We start from the raw sequence: 15,171 nt of genomic DNA, 5'->3' as shown, positions 1-15,171 counted from the left end.
ATATTGCCAGTTACACAAATTGACTACAAGGAAAAAAAATGCGCTCATTGACTTCGTCAACATAAAATTAAGGTTGCTAAGACTTATTTTTACAACTAGCCTCTTAGCACTCGTTATTAAATTTAACAAAAATGCATGGAGTTTTTCATTTTTGTGCGATTACCACCTAAGCTATTTGTTTTACCCTTAACCACCTAATCGTTATGTTGTTTTGCATTTTTGCATCTTAACATCACGGGGAATTATTTAATATGGAGTTCACATTATTTATCGCGACTACGGTACCCAAAGTTATTTTTTATCAACACACACCAAATTACCGTTAAAATAAGAGACATTTCTTTTATCACAGACATTACACGTTCCTGAAAAATATTTTTTAAGTACTTCAAAACGTTATTTTGTGTCGAGTTCTCTTAGTGTGGGTTTTCTTAGGTTTTTATTTTTTATCTTTTATAGTTGTTGCAGTTGTTGCCTCAGTTTGGATTTACTTTCAAACGCAAAATAAAATTGAAGTGAGTGTAGTTAATTTAAGCAACAACAAACCTACATACATAAATCACGCCAATATAACATGAATCCTAAGCTCAGATTTAAATGTAGCAATAATTTTCCAAAAAAAAAAAAGTAACAATTTTGCATGAAGAAAAAGATAAACTAAAAAAGTAGCAACAATTTCTCCATCCAAAAAAATATTAGTGGCAACAATTTTGGTTGGCAGACTGCACTAAAATGCTTATGGGCATGGAGCATCTTTATATGTTTCTTCAGCCCTCCCTCTCACTGTCCTCCTGCGACATACAACTATGAACTACAGTCTCAGACACCAAATGTTCTCCTAAATCTTAGGATGTTTTCTTCTTCATATCACCTGAAGATCAAACAAAAAACTGAACAAGAGGTACCAGTTTGTCACTCCGAAGAAACGAAAAATAATCAAACATTGGGAGATATCAGAATAAAATAGTAACAATAGCACCTTCATATTCAGCACTACTAAGAGGCGGCGTTAAGGGGGGAGTAAAATGTACATTCGTATAGAGCTCCCAAATTTGAAGGGGCCCTAAAAAAATTTGGGTATCTTATATTTATTTTTTGAACAAATGATTATTTATATTACGGGGGTAAAGAGTAAGTTAAATCTCACAATGGACTAGCAATAATGTGGTTGAAATTCGTCTTTGTCAAGAATCGAACTTAAGATTTCTTATTTACAACTGAAGAGGATTCATATGTACATTGTGCGATTATAAATTATCGAGTACTGTTTATATTTAATTTTAAATAAAAAATTTAAAATAATTTATGCCTCGTAACGAAGGAATAGGATGGAATCCAAATCCTTTTATTTGATGATAAATCCACAAGCGCTCAAAAGTCCAAACGTGCGCAAAGAAACTGCACCAGGCGTCTCCTTCAAAGGACTTGACGATGTGGGCCTTATCCTGCGGCACGTCTGCTTATCCTACGCTCGCTCCCAGAGCTTCTGTACCCAGGGCTACTACTCGCTCAAGCTCTCCACTCTCAGTCCCTACCAATCACCATTTTCATCCGAAAGACTCTCCTTTTGTTCCAGAGGTATATATATTGCTTCAAGTTCATGTTTGATGGGTAGTTTTCTGCTTTGCAGGAATTTATTAGAAATCAAAATTCTAAGTATTTAGCTTTTATTGCTGCTCGTGTTCTCTCAAAAGTTCAGTTACTTTGCCTGTCAGTTTACTGTTTGGTTGCTTAGAAAATTTGGTAATGGTAGAGAAAGATTAACCCTTTTTAAATTTTTGCTGTTATTTATGTTTCCATGAATTTCAGAGCAACTAAACTAACCCATCTTCCATTCATTAATATTTCCTTAATTTCTGTTGCAATTACATATTACCCTTAATTGCTTTCTTAACTTGCGCAATTACCATGCTCGTAATTATGTGGAGCTTGGAAGGCTGGATGTTTGGTTTAAGCACTAAAAGCTTCATTGTGATAAGAGCCCAAGTGCTTTCATTTCTGTGCAATGCAGGTTTCGGACGCAGTGGACTCGTTGTATTCAGAGTTCAGAGCCGTGGATAATTTGGTTGCACGCAATACCACCCGTGTTCTTAAAGCTTTCCAGAATGCTCGAGTTGGATCACATGTAAGTAGTTTTTTGTTTAATTCGGATATAATGTCGAAGATGGTTCATGTAATCCTTGAGAAGGAAGAATGCATAGAGTGGATCAACATGTTACTAGCAGCAGCTATCTATACATCTCATTCCATTGTTTGTTTATGTGCATATTTTTTTCTGCCTATGTTTGTAAGTAGAAGCGTGTCTAGATTTGTTCTTTGTTCAAAAGACTTTTTTTGTTATAATAGTTGTTATAATACATGAATTGAAACAATGGTGCCTTACTGTTTTCTTTCCATATGTAACCAATGCGCTAATTCTGTAAAAAAGTCGAAAAATTCTCTATAAACTCTTGACTTCATCAAATTCTTACCCTTCACTGATAATTATAAGATGATTAACTTTCTCGTTTATGGTATCATGGCCATTGTCATCTGTCTATAATCAGCACTTTGCTGGATGCACTGGTTATGGTCATGATGAAGCTGGGGGACGTGAAGCGCTGGACCAAGCTTTTGCTGAAATTGTTGGGGCTGAATCTGCTATAGTTCGCTCACAGGTTTGCCATATATAGTGTGGTGTGTTTGCTTTATGGGGTTTTATACAATGCTTTGTTAATCCTCTTCTCCAATACATTCAGTTTTTTTCAGGAACTCATGCTATAACATGTGCTTTATTTGCTTTTCTAAGGCCAGGGGATGAGGTGAGCTGTTAATTTGATGCAGATGCACTCCGTGTTGAAAAATTATCTGCAGCTATATAATTGTTCTTTGTCCACCTTTTTCCTTGGAATATGTTTAGACTTTCAACTAATCTACATGTCAGCTTTTGGCAGTTGCTGGTCCTCCCTATGACACCTTGGAGGAAGTTATTGGAAAGAGAGACTCTCATGGGATGGGGTCCCTGACAGATTTTGGAGTGAAATACCGAGAAGTTCCAGTATGTAACTAGTTACATTGAAAGATTTTTGTTTAGATTTCTTGGTGTGCTTTTTGAACTATCTCATATCTGATGTCATTTTAGCTTGCTGAAGATGGCGGCCTTAACTGGGATGTACTTATCCATGCTTTGAGACCTGAAACAAAATGTGCGCTCATACAGAGGTCATGTGGTTATTCATGGCGTCGGAGTTTAAGTGTAGATGAGATAGGGCGAGCAATTAAGATAATTAAGGTAAGTTTCCTGACTATCCCATTATGAATTTCATGGAACTGGCTTTGTAACCAGATTGTGTCATGGAAGTGAATATCTGCATTAATCACGGTCTGAGTGACAATAGGTATCATGATCAGATTAAAAGTGGTGTCATTCTATATTAGATAGCATGACATTTTAACAAAATGGTGTTGTTTTCACCTTGAGTAGCCAGAATACTGGGGTGTATAAAGATTTTCTACACTTCCACTGTTGTTAATATATATAAGTTCAAATTATTATTCTGGAGTAGCCTGAAAGGGATATATATCAAACATATTATTGTTAACTCTTGGCAATCATTTTTCCCTTTGTATTGGAAAGTTTACTGTTGTTCCATTTGTATTTATCCATTCCAGACGCAGAATCCTAACTGCTTGGTCATGGTGGATAACTGTTATGGTGAATTTGTGGAAAGCATTGAACCTCCAATGGTGGTATGTGCATATTTTATGTACCCTTCTCTATTCCTTATGATGAAAGGCAATAAAATGTCATTATTGGTGTTCAGGGTGCAGATTTGATTGCGGGCAGTTTGATAAAAAATCCTGGTGGGACTATAGCACCATGTGGTGGATATGTTGCAGGGAGAGAAAAATGGGTAAAAGCAGCATCAGCTCGTCTGTCTGCACCTGGCCTTGGAGTTGATTGTGGCGCAACTCCTGGTGACATTATGCGATCATTTTTCCAGGGTTTGTTCCTTTCACCTCAAATGGTAGGCGAGGCTATCAAGGTATTGGAATCTGCATTTCCTAGTTTACATTTTATTTGTCATTACTTCAACTTTGAACTGAAATTCTTTTCCCTGCTTTCCTATACCTTAGGGCACTTTAGTGGTAGCTGAAGTTATGGCAGCCAGAGGGTATAAGGTGCAGCCACTTCCTCGTATTCCTCGTCATGACACAGTCCAGGTATTTAGAGCTTATTTTGCCCTCTTTATAAATGCCAAGCGAACCTTCAAAACATTATATTGGTGGTTAAGAAATTTAGGTCTGCCTGAACAGTCACATCGTCTGGGGTCAACAAAGTTGTGTATCTGCAAGCTGCTGTTTATTTCTTTTATTCTAATTTCTAGAATGTTATTCGTACATGTAGGATGATAATGTTATTCTGGTTGTACAGTTTTGATTAGCGGATTGACAATGTTAGTTGAGAAATATGCCCTGCTACAAGCAAGAGCATCTCAGATACTCTTGTAATTCTTTTCAGGCCGTACAGCTTGGAAGCCGTGAGCGCCTTCTTGCTTTCTGCGAGGCTGTACAGAGAAACTCCCCAGTGGGTTCATTTACCAAACCAGTGGCTGGTGCAACTCCTGGATATGCATCAGAGGTCTGGCCGCATTTACTCTTACATTTCATTTACATAACTTCTCAGAATTTGTTTTGCATCTCTTACATTACAACCCTGGAAGCAGGCAGCAGAAGCAACTACTATTAATATGCACTGCTCCTAATCCTAAACCAAACCTATGAGTCTGGTTTTCATGAAATGAAAATTGTGGATGAAAAGCCTGTTAATCTTAAGTGCAAATGAGGATGGTTGAGTATATAAAAGTTTTGGGGTATGATCCATTGTGAATTGGTTTGGGTTTTTTCTTTCTTCTTTTTTCCTTTTCTGGTCTGAATTGGTTTTTATTAGATGCTCCACTTAAACATGGTATTAGAGCGGAAGATTCAAGGCCTAGTTTGGCTGCACGTTAGTGGAAGTTTTGAGAACATTAAATTCCAAGTCTCGCCCCTCAATATAATTTTTATAACCTTCTTCACTCATTATCAAATGATATTGGGTTGGATGCTAGATTAACAATGATAGTTTTATGCGTATTCATTAACTACTGCCTCATTCAAGCTTGCACTAACTTCAAATTCCTGTGATTTCAATTCATATAAAAGAAAAATTATAGTGTTCTTGGAGAGGGAAATCCGTGTTTGTGGCAGTTTCGAAGGACATGCTATTGGCATTCATCTGGAAAGTAGGTCCTATATGTTAGTTTCCACTTGACAATTTTCCTATGTGAAAAGTTTAGAAGGCAATGCTACTTCTTTCTAGTTTCATTGTATCTAGAAAGCTAAGCATGCATAAGAGCATTATTGAAATCTTTATCAACTGTGACATCGTCTCATTCTGTGCACTTACGTGGAGAGTGGTTTCAGATCTTGCATTAACAAGTTCAACTGTTCAATTTATCTTGAATTTGAAAGGTTACTTGAAAATTCGCAGTTAGGCTTTAATTTTCAATCGCCTTTAGTTGTCATGTACCAGGTGATCTTTGCTGATGGAACCTTCATCGATGGGAGTACAAGTGAGCTTTCATGCGATGGACCACTGAGAGAGCCATTTGCTGTGTTTTGCCAGGTATGCGATTGTTTTTTATCGTCTCTTTTTCTTGTTGAGACTTGACCTTCTATTCTGCAGTGGGCAAGTTTGAAGCGTTAGAAATGCAGACTCTGGTATATTTAATCAAGACTGTTATTGCTTCTTAAGTATTCGTTTTGTTGGATTTTTAATACAGGGTGGCTCCCATTGGACTCAGTGGGGACTAGTTCTTGGAGAGGTTTTAAAAGCCATATAATGTAGAACCAAACGTTGCAACGACGGTAGCAGAGTTGTAAAGTGGAACGTTTCCAGGAACACCAAGAATTTCTGTTTGCCATACAAGAAATTACATTTAAACTGTACAGTTATGGCAGTCTCAAGAAATATCCTCACCGCAGTTGTTCAAAAACACAAAAGAAGCGGCATCAATCTCACTTCAATTTTTTACATAAGGTATGTCAGACCTTGTTTTTATGTTATACGCGGGAGTTTCTTGCATCTAATGACCGTAATATACTAGTATCACTCTCCTCTAAATTCAAAAGTAAATCAAACTACTTGATTTCAAAATTGTGACACTAAATTTTGCGTATTTCTGTTACTGCTGTTGTCAGCTTGGCTTCCTGGAATCGAGATACTACGCAGCATCTTGGAAATTAGTTTCTTCTCCATATGGTTTCTTTGATTTGGATCGATGCAAGAAAATCAGTCACTTTTAGCTTGAAGAAAGGGTACCTTGGAAATTAGTTAAATGTATCACTTTTGGCCTTTATATTGTGCATTGATTTTTGTCTCTCGAGCGACAATGCCCGAGCGAAAAGTGAAAATTTTACATTTGGTGAAGCATTTACATTCTTTACTTAAATTTTTGAAAACTGTACAATTCGTCGAACATATATCTATACAGAAATCGTCGAATAATCTTTGAATACGTGCAAATCATGTGCAAGAATGATTGAATGATTGACTAATTGACACGTCTCGCTAATGATACTAGCAAATTTAGCGGCTTTGCTACTGCCTCCATATTTTCTTGCCAAATAACCACTCATCTGCAAAATGTGCACCTCTAAATGAGAACCTTCTGTCCTACTTTCGGAGATTTAGACCATCTCCAACCGAAGGATTCAGATGGTCAAAAGGCTGAGAATAACCCGAAAACCGTCTTCAGCCGAAAGCTAGGCCAAAGGGCCAACCGGCTGGCCCAAAAAAGCCAACCAGCTAACCCCGAGCTGGGCCATAAATTTGAAACCAATAGCTAGCTGACGTCAATTACCATTATTTGAAGAAAAAAAAATTTGGGCCAAATTTTTTTGAAAATATTTAATTATTGGCCCATAAAGTATGTTTGGGTGTTCTTTTTATAAGCTTTAAAGCTTACTCAAATCTCTCCCACAACCAATGTGGGACTCCCACCCACTTCCATTTTTTTTTATACTTCCTCTCCTACAACCGATGTGGGACTCTCCCACCTACTTCCTCTCTTTTTTTTCTTTTTTTTTTAATTTTAGTTGTAGTTTTTAAATTTTAGTTGTTGTAGTTTTTAAATTTAAATAATAAATTATGTTTGGCCCTCGGATGGGGACGATTTTTTGTGACATGGCTAAAACGAGCTATTTGACCCTCGGTTGGAGATGGTAAGAAATATGGCCCTGCACTGTTCATTAAAATATTAGGTCATCTCCAACCGAAGGCTGGCGGCTCGTTTTAGCCATCTGGCCTTCCAAGAAATTAATATTTTAATGAACAATACAAGGCCATATTTTTCTCTATCTTCAACCGATGGCCAAATGGCCATAGGGCTCGTTTTAGCCCTGTCACAAAAAACCGTCTCCAACCAAGGGTCATAAGGCCAAACATAATTTATTATTTAAAAACTACAACTTAAATTCAAATACAACTTAATGTTGTTTCATATTGTTTAATATTGTTTCATGTTATTGAATTTAATTTAATGTTGTATAATGGCTTAGGAAGTTATAGAAAAAAAATAGAATTTAAAAAAAATATATGAAACAAATTTTGTAAAATAGAATTTATAGGAAAAAAAATATAATTTAGAAAAAAATATAAAACAAATTTTGTAAAATAGAAGTTATAGGAAAAAAATATAATTTAGAAAAAATATAAAACAAATTTTGTAAAATAGAAGTTATAGAAAAAAATAGAAGTTATAGGAAAAAAAATTGTGTAAAAAAAATAACGACTAGCTAACGTCAGCTAGCCGTTGCTTTTGAAATTTGGCCTAGAATTCTTGTCGAATATAACCGATAGGAATGCTAGAATTTCTGGCCCTTTCAGATTCTGTGGGGCCCACGAGCCCTCTGGCATAACCCTCCGTTGGAGACGGTTTTCAGGCTATTTTCGGCCCTCTGGCCCTCTAGACCCTTCGGTTGGAGATGACCTTAATTTCTTGGAGGGCCAGAGGGCTAAAAAGAGCCATCTGCCCCTCCTTTGGTTGGAGATGGTCTTACAAGCCCTAGCCATGATGCAATGTTTGCAAGTGGAAGGATTTGATAACTATGTTGATTATGGTAGTATTTTTTGTTTAGTTATGGACTTGATTATGAGATACAATCGATTTTGGAGACCATGATGAAGACATAGCATTGAATTTCAGGAGTTGTATATTTTTGCCGGCTAAACAAGACGACTTCATCAACTGCTTCTACATCATTCATGAAGATCTAATGCGCTTTACATACTATTTACATTGTTATATTACTGTATTAATTTTTTGTCGAAAGATATCAGATCGAAAATCACCTAAGTTTTAAATATTCAAAATTAAAAAATACACACAAAAGATGCATGACATTGACAGATTTTCATTTATCTCTAATATTAAAAAAATTAAAATGAATTCAAAAATACAAACAAAAGATGCATGACATTAACAGATTTTAATTTATCTCTAATATTAAAAAAATTAAAATGAATATATAAAAATGGTAGTGGGAAAAATAAAAAGCAGAAATGGACTTAAAAAGAAGACTAAAATGCGGTGAAGGTGGATCGAACACCTGACCTTCAGATCTTCAGTCTGACGCTCTCCCAACTGAGCTATCCCCGCTGATTGACGTCTAACCGTATGTTTTATAAATCTAAGTTAAATGTACCATCTCGTTTCTTCAGCTCGTTTCTTCAGCTAAATTTCTGCAATCGTTGGAAGTTCAAAGAGCTCCAATCGCTTCCATCTTTCAGCGCCCAATAATCTCAGTCCGACCTACCAACAAACCGGTCGCGTATTTTCTCATAGCTCTCCAGAAACGCTAGAAAATTTCGCAGCGGAAGAAGCAAGCGTTTTTCTCTGCAACCAAACAGCCAGTCGGTCCATTCATTCTTCTACCTTTAGCATTACTTCACAGTTGACTTAGCTTACTTTTTTTATATGTTTTGTGCTATGTGTTGGACTGTCTCTTTGTCGCCTGATTAAAATTGGGATTCTGAAAATTTTGAAAATTTTCTCACTTGGCTCGTCACAAGTTTATGATTTTCGAATTGGGTTTTGTGATTTGTGAAATGGATTTTGTGCTTTTCTTGAATCCGAATCCTTTTGCAGGTGCTTCTTGAATCAGCAATTTTGTGGTTAAAGACCCAAAAACCAGAGAAAAATGGCAAATCCTGCACAACTTGTTCTTCTGGGTTCCACTTTCTGTATGATGGTTACAACGCATTTCTCACTGCAGCTTCTCTCAGAGCATTTTTTCTGCTGGAATAAGCCAAAGGAGCAAAAGGCCATCGTAATCATCATACTTATGGCCCCCTTATATGCCATTGATTCCTTTGTGGGCTTGTTGGATTACCAGGGAAGCAAAGTTTCGTTCACGGTCTTGGACTCGATCAAAGAATGCTACGAGGCTTTGGTAATATTTCGACATTGGGAGATGTAGTAGTTCATCTTGTATAACGAAGAAAAAAGTAAGATTTGAGGTTGTGTTAGCATATTATTGGTGCTGAGTTTCTTGAGTTCATCATACATGTGCAGGTAATAGCCAAGTTTTTGGCTTTGCTGTACAGCTACTTGAACATATCCATAAGTAAAAACATCGTGCCAGATGAAATCAAAGGACGGGAGATTCACCATTCATTTCCAATGACTCTTTTTATGGTAAACGAATTTTCTTCTCGGATTCTCGTTGTTTTAGTTCATTTAACTAATGATAATTGAGAATGTTTTCTGATCCCACGACTTCAATTTTATGCTTAACGAACTCATATTCTCTTTGGGATGGGAACAATAGAAAGATCTTTGGCAGTATATCCAAATTCTTAGTCTTTCCACCATCTTCCAGTTGTAGTGTGTGCAAATGCACGTGTATAGCTAATTTTCCTTGGATTTATTTGTAGTTACCTTAGTTTTGTTAACCTTCACTAACTGAGGTATATGTTGACTTGTATCTATCGAACAATGCAGCCTCGCACTGTTCGTCTGAACCATCATACTTTGAAGCTTCTCAAGTACTGGACATGGCAATTTGTTGTGATTCGCCCTGTGTGCTCCATCTTGATGATAACTCTTCAACTTCTTGGTGTATATCCCAGCTGGGTTAGCTGGACATTCACTATAATTCTGAACATTTCAGTGTCACTGGCTTTGTATTCTCTCATCGCCTTCTACCATGTGTTTGCTAAAGAGCTGGCACCACACAAACCGCTCACTAAATTCTTGTGCATCAAAGGGATCGTCTTCTTCTGCTTTTGGCAGGTAATGATCATTTCGCCTGCCCTTTCATGTCAAATGGGGGTTGTTAAGTTTGAGAATGCCATTGTGGATATAGTGTTTTGTATATATTGTGAACTCTGACTAGGAATTTAAACTCCCGAAGCCGTTGGGCATGAAAGTTACCACTGGATCGGTCTTAATGTTCATGACTCATGAATCATGAGCAGATAAGCTTCTTGCGTAGAATCTCCTAAAGAAATATTCTTGCAGTATGCATATGCATTCTTCCTTCTAGATTATCTAGCAGAAATATATAGCAGATCGGTAAAATCATTCAATTGCCAAGCAAAATCGTCTTGAATTTATCCAGATATAGTTTGTCATGATTTAAGGAGAATGAATACTTTCTTTTCCATGCTGATTGTTGGGATTCTTGCTCCGGTTTTAACACCGGTATCCATGTCTAAGGCTCTGTTTCCTCTTTGTTTCGTGAGATGCCCAACACCATATTCTATACCTTTGTATCTGCATTGAATCTTGAGACATACATCGATTTGTTTTCTCTGCTAGCCTCACTATAACATGCACATAACCAAGTTTTTTGCTCAATTACCGAAACTGATATTCCCGTGATTGGTTGCTTTTAAAAATCATCCATAACGTGTATTTTCAAGTACATGTCAATTTCGTTAATGCGTAATCGATTCAGTTGGGAGAAGGGCTATTTCTTGGTTAAATATACGAGTTCTTTTAGAAAGAAAGTTGTTGTATGATTTGACATAGTAATTCACCTGATTTTGCAGGGGATTGTCCTTGATATTCTCGCAGCGCTGAAAATAATCCGATCTCATCATATCTGGCTAGACGTGGAGCATATTGAGGAAGCTCTTCAAAACATACTAGTGTGCGTGGAGATGGTTTTCTTTTCAGTTGTTCAGAAGTATGCATACAGTGCCGAGCCATACAGAGATGCTGAAATATCGACTAAGGCATATGATAGGAAGAAAGATTGATCTCGGAGATCATAAGCGTGAGTGTGGTTTACAATCTTATGTACTGATGTTTCTTCAATTCTGCAATGCAGTAGTTATTTCACCAGGAACGACGGCAAACATGTCTACCTTATTCTATGTGACGATGATCTAGAAAGTTTTCCTCTTTTTTTTTTTTTTTTTTTTTTAGAACAAATGATATTATCTACACTAAGGATCAGATTAGCCTCACAATGGGCTAACAATAATGTGGTTCAAATTCACTTTTGGTGAGAATCGAACCTAAAATCTTTCATTTACAAGTGAAGAAAAATATCATCAGACCGTAGAGAGTTTGTACTACTATAGATGACCCAAAAACTTTCTTAAACATTTCACTTCCTCGTTTAAAAAAAAAAATTAATTTCAAAATTCTAACTTCTCCTTTTAAACTGTTCTCACCGAACATTGCCGCTCTCTATCATCTCATCTGACAATAGAAACTGATGCTACATGACAGTGAACTATGTTAATGTCGAGCTCGAGCAATAAAATTAGTCTAGATGTGGACATACTATCTTTTGATTGACTAAACAATCTTATTTTAAATTGATTTTTTAGAGAGACAATTTTTACAGAATAATTTTATAAAATAAACGATTATGATCATGAACACGAATTTTTCGAATCAGTCACAAAGTATTTTGAAGAGAAACCTTCTCAATCTTAAGAAGCCATTCCCTCGTACAAGATTCTTGATTGTACTGTGATGTGCTATATCTGCATGCTAGAGTATGAACACATGCATACATCATTTCCCAAAATTATAATGTACCAGAAAATCAATTTCCGCACAATTAAAAATAAATATTAAAAAGATTGTGGAAATTAATACGGGCTACTGCTGTTTGCCACATAAGTCACATCCAGTAAGAAACAGGATGATTGTTCAAATAAGTGCAGTGCTGAAAGTAGAAATACGAAATCGACACACGAGAAAGTAGAGAAGTCAAATCCAAGGAGAAATTGTCTTTCCCCACTTACTAAATCCAAATACCACCATAAAATCCTCCATGAAAAGTACAAAACCAGAGTTTTGAGATATTGGGTCGTTTGTTCTTAAAAGCTACTATCATTTCCATGGCAACCGTCGTTCAAATCTCCATAAATTCCCTGTCTTTCAGGCTGAGCAGTTTGCACAATAGGACATGCAAGAAACCCATCAAATATTTTCCTCTGTCGAGGGCAAATATTGGGTTTTTGAAGCAGAGCAAGTTCAGGTTGCAGGCGTATTGGGACAGGGATGGGATTTTGGTGACAGATGAGGGGTGGAAGAGGAAGAAGAAGAAGAAAAGGGAGGTCGTGGTGAGGTTGAATCAGGGGTTTGGTGGGTTTAATGGCGGCGGAGGCGGTGGCGGTGGTGGTGGGAAAGATGACGGAGCCACTGCTAGACTTCTGGGTAATTTGGCTGTAGCTATTGGATTGACTTATCTTTCGTTTACTGGTCAGCTTGGCTGGCTTTTGGATGCTATTGTTTCCATTTGGGTACTCTCTCTCTCTCTCTCTCTCTCTCTCTAACATTTCTGGGTATGTTACTACTGTTTTGTGTATGTCTAATGAAATTGATGGGTTTTGATATGCAGCTGATTGCAGTGCTTGTACCAATTGTTGGTGTGGGTGCTTTTCTGTGGTGGGCAGGGCGGGATATGGTTCAAGACAGTGTAAGCTACTTCAAATTTTTAGTTTTCTTCGACTGCGTATCGAATTTCTGTTGCTCGGTTTCGCCGTGAAGTCGCAACTCAAAAGTTGTTGGTTTAATTTCCCTGTTCTCAACTTGATCATTTCCCTCTATGCATTTGCAAACGTTGACTAGTAATTGAGGATAGGAGCTAATACCTTTTATTTTGTATTAGTTATGTCCGCTTCGATTAATTTTTATCAATAGATATGTAGGTCTTACTCTTACATAATGCTTTGGATTGTGTTTGGAGTTCATTTATCAATCTGCATATATGAAGAATGGATGGTTTACCCAAAAGGCTTTATGATTTAGTTCATTAGGAGTTGAGTAATATTTGCAGTAATTGGATGTCTTGATTTCAAATAACTGTATCGCGGGAGCTGCATCAGTAGATATGGATACATGGTTTTGAAGGATTCGAATGCAAAATACAGCATCGTAATCAGTTCATTCTTCCCCGTGGGGGAAGTATCAGAGAAATGCATGTTACATGTATAACAATTGAAAAAAATTGAGTACTTGAATGATACTTGTTCATATAAAAACCACTCAAAATGTTATCGACTCTTAATCAAGTACTTTTTGAGTTACATCCTGGGTTTTTTTTTCATCAAATGTGACGTTTTGATTCTTACTCTGCAGTCTTCTGCCTCGAATGATTGTTTTTCTTCATGTACTTGCAGTGCCCAAACTGTGGAAACGATTTCCAGATTTTCAAGTAAGACCAGCTAACTTATATAGTTTGTAAGGATTGTTACAAGTGAAAATTGGCCTAACTTGGGTAATGCAACCTTTTGCAGGTCGACTTTAAATGATGATTTGCAGCTCTGCCCTTACTGTAGTCAACCTTTTTCCGGTATACGCTCATAATTTGGTTTCTTGCTTCTCTGAATTCCGAATTACACTTGCGGCTTTTTTCCTCGTAGCTGTCTGCACTCTGCAGACCGTCTATTTACGTTACCATTACTGACTAATATTATGTGTTTTTTCGTGTTGATGAACTCCTGTTTTATGTGTAGTTGTAAAAAAAAAATTGGGTTTATGTTTGCTTTAGTTCCAAAAAATTCCTCATGCTGCTTTATACTGTAAGTAGACCAATGCCATTTCACTACGGCGCCACTAGTAGCTACATTTAAGGAGTCTTTATACGTTGGTAGACCGTGTACATTGTGTTGCCGATTTTTATACCTAAAATCTGAGTAACTTGGTGGTTATAGAATATATAGGGCATTTTTCTTGCGCTTTCATACTAAATCTTTGTAAACCTCCTTAATTTTGTTTTAGTATTTGATGGGAAAATAGTGTTGATGTTGCCTCATGTTGTAAGATGTGGTTTAATTTCAGTGGTGGACGACAAGTTCGTAATGGACCCTATAAAATTCTCCAAACAATCTACGACATTTGGGCAGGCATTCAACGACTTCACCCGTTCCACAAGAGGTTATCCCTGAAAACCCTGTTGCCATTTTCTCTTCGTGATCATATTTTGAGAGCCTGCATTTGATGATCGTTAAACGTCTGCATTTTTCTTGTCACCATTGCCTTGCGTTTTTATCTTGCATTAAGGGCCAAGGGTGTAATAGACTCCTAATCGTCGATGAATCCATAAATCGTAGGGCTTTTTCAATAGTAGTGTATGCGTCAAATCGATATGTTTTCTGAGCGTTGACACTGGTTACAGGGAAGCATTCTTCTACGGCAGTCGTTGATATCGAAGCGGATGTAAAAGATGCAGACTGAGGTTGCTTGGAAGAAAAGCTAAGTATTCTTCGAATATGATTTGGTACTACTCTTAGATAATTGAAAATAGTGGATATAGAATAGACAACAAAATAGTTGTTTTTAGAAAGATCCGAAAGAACATTTTTATGTCGTAGCGTTGATAATGCATGAGCCATAAACCAACATTTTATTTTTCGGTACAAGCGATATTCTGGTTTAAACTAATCTAAAATGTAGAGGAGCATTTATACCTGGGTGCGTGGGAAGGAACACATCCGCTATAACCAACATTTGATAAGGTGAAAGGGCTCCATGTACTTACAAAGTTGCATGTACAACAGAAACTGCCTGAAAACTACGATGTCTTGTAACATAAAAAAGTGCATCCTCATTGTAAAATGTTCAGGTCCCCCAAAAGCTAGCGTGGCCGTTCTTCAACTCTCTGCAAGCAAAGGAAGCAGAT

General features: G+C 36.9%; 3 protein-coding genes and 1 non-coding gene across 5 annotated transcripts; 3 read left to right on the top strand and 1 right to left on the bottom strand.

The window, feature by feature from the left end:
• The first annotated feature begins 1,363 nt into the window (after positions 1-1,363).
• On the top strand, positions 1,364-6,547 carry LOC103430093 (uncharacterized). Of its 2 annotated transcripts, none has more exons than XM_017331354.3 (13): positions 1,364-1,578; positions 2,012-2,125; positions 2,547-2,657; positions 2,739-2,801; positions 2,924-3,037; positions 3,122-3,271; positions 3,652-3,729; positions 3,804-4,025; positions 4,117-4,203; positions 4,502-4,621; positions 5,555-5,647; positions 5,805-6,061; positions 6,223-6,547. In XM_017331354.3, the coding sequence occupies exons 1-12, from the start codon at positions 1,432-1,434 to the stop codon at positions 5,862-5,864; spliced, it is 1,359 nt and encodes a 452-aa protein (XP_017186843.1). In that variant the 5' UTR covers positions 1,364-1,431; the 3' UTR covers positions 5,865-6,061; positions 6,223-6,547. The 2 variants fall into 2 exon arrangements, with proteins under 2 accessions (XP_017186843.1, XP_017186846.1); XM_017331357.3 differs by having other exon boundaries at positions 5,541-5,647.
• A 2,061-nt stretch (positions 6,548-8,608) lies between these two features.
• TRNAF-GAA (transfer RNA phenylalanine (anticodon GAA)) lies at positions 8,609-8,681 on the bottom strand. Its single transcript has one exon. It is a non-coding gene; the product is annotated as a tRNA-Phe (tRNA).
• A 20-nt stretch (positions 8,682-8,701) lies between these two features.
• Positions 8,702-11,435, top strand: LOC103430101 (uncharacterized). The gene is made up of 5 exons (XM_008368235.4): positions 8,702-8,935; positions 9,171-9,474; positions 9,597-9,719; positions 10,026-10,316; positions 11,078-11,435. Exons 2-5 carry the CDS (start codon positions 9,223-9,225, stop codon positions 11,285-11,287), a joined length of 876 nt encoding a protein of 291 aa, XP_008366457.1. The 5' UTR covers positions 8,702-8,935; positions 9,171-9,222; the 3' UTR covers positions 11,288-11,435.
• A 710-nt stretch (positions 11,436-12,145) lies between these two features.
• On the top strand, positions 12,146-14,911 carry LOC103430110 (uncharacterized). The gene is made up of 6 exons (XM_008368246.3): positions 12,146-12,790; positions 12,889-12,966; positions 13,670-13,704; positions 13,787-13,842; positions 14,331-14,426; positions 14,668-14,911. Exons 1-6 carry the CDS (start codon positions 12,386-12,388, stop codon positions 14,724-14,726), a joined length of 729 nt encoding a protein of 242 aa, XP_008366468.1. The 5' UTR covers positions 12,146-12,385; the 3' UTR covers positions 14,727-14,911.
• Positions 14,912-15,171: the final 260 nt, after the last annotated feature.

Source organism: Malus domestica, chromosome 03 (genome assembly GCF_042453785.1).
Source record: "Malus domestica chromosome 03, GDT2T_hap1".
Taxonomy (NCBI): Eukaryota; Viridiplantae; Streptophyta; class Magnoliopsida; order Rosales; family Rosaceae; genus Malus; species Malus domestica.
This window is presented reverse-complemented; position numbering and strand designations above follow the sequence as displayed.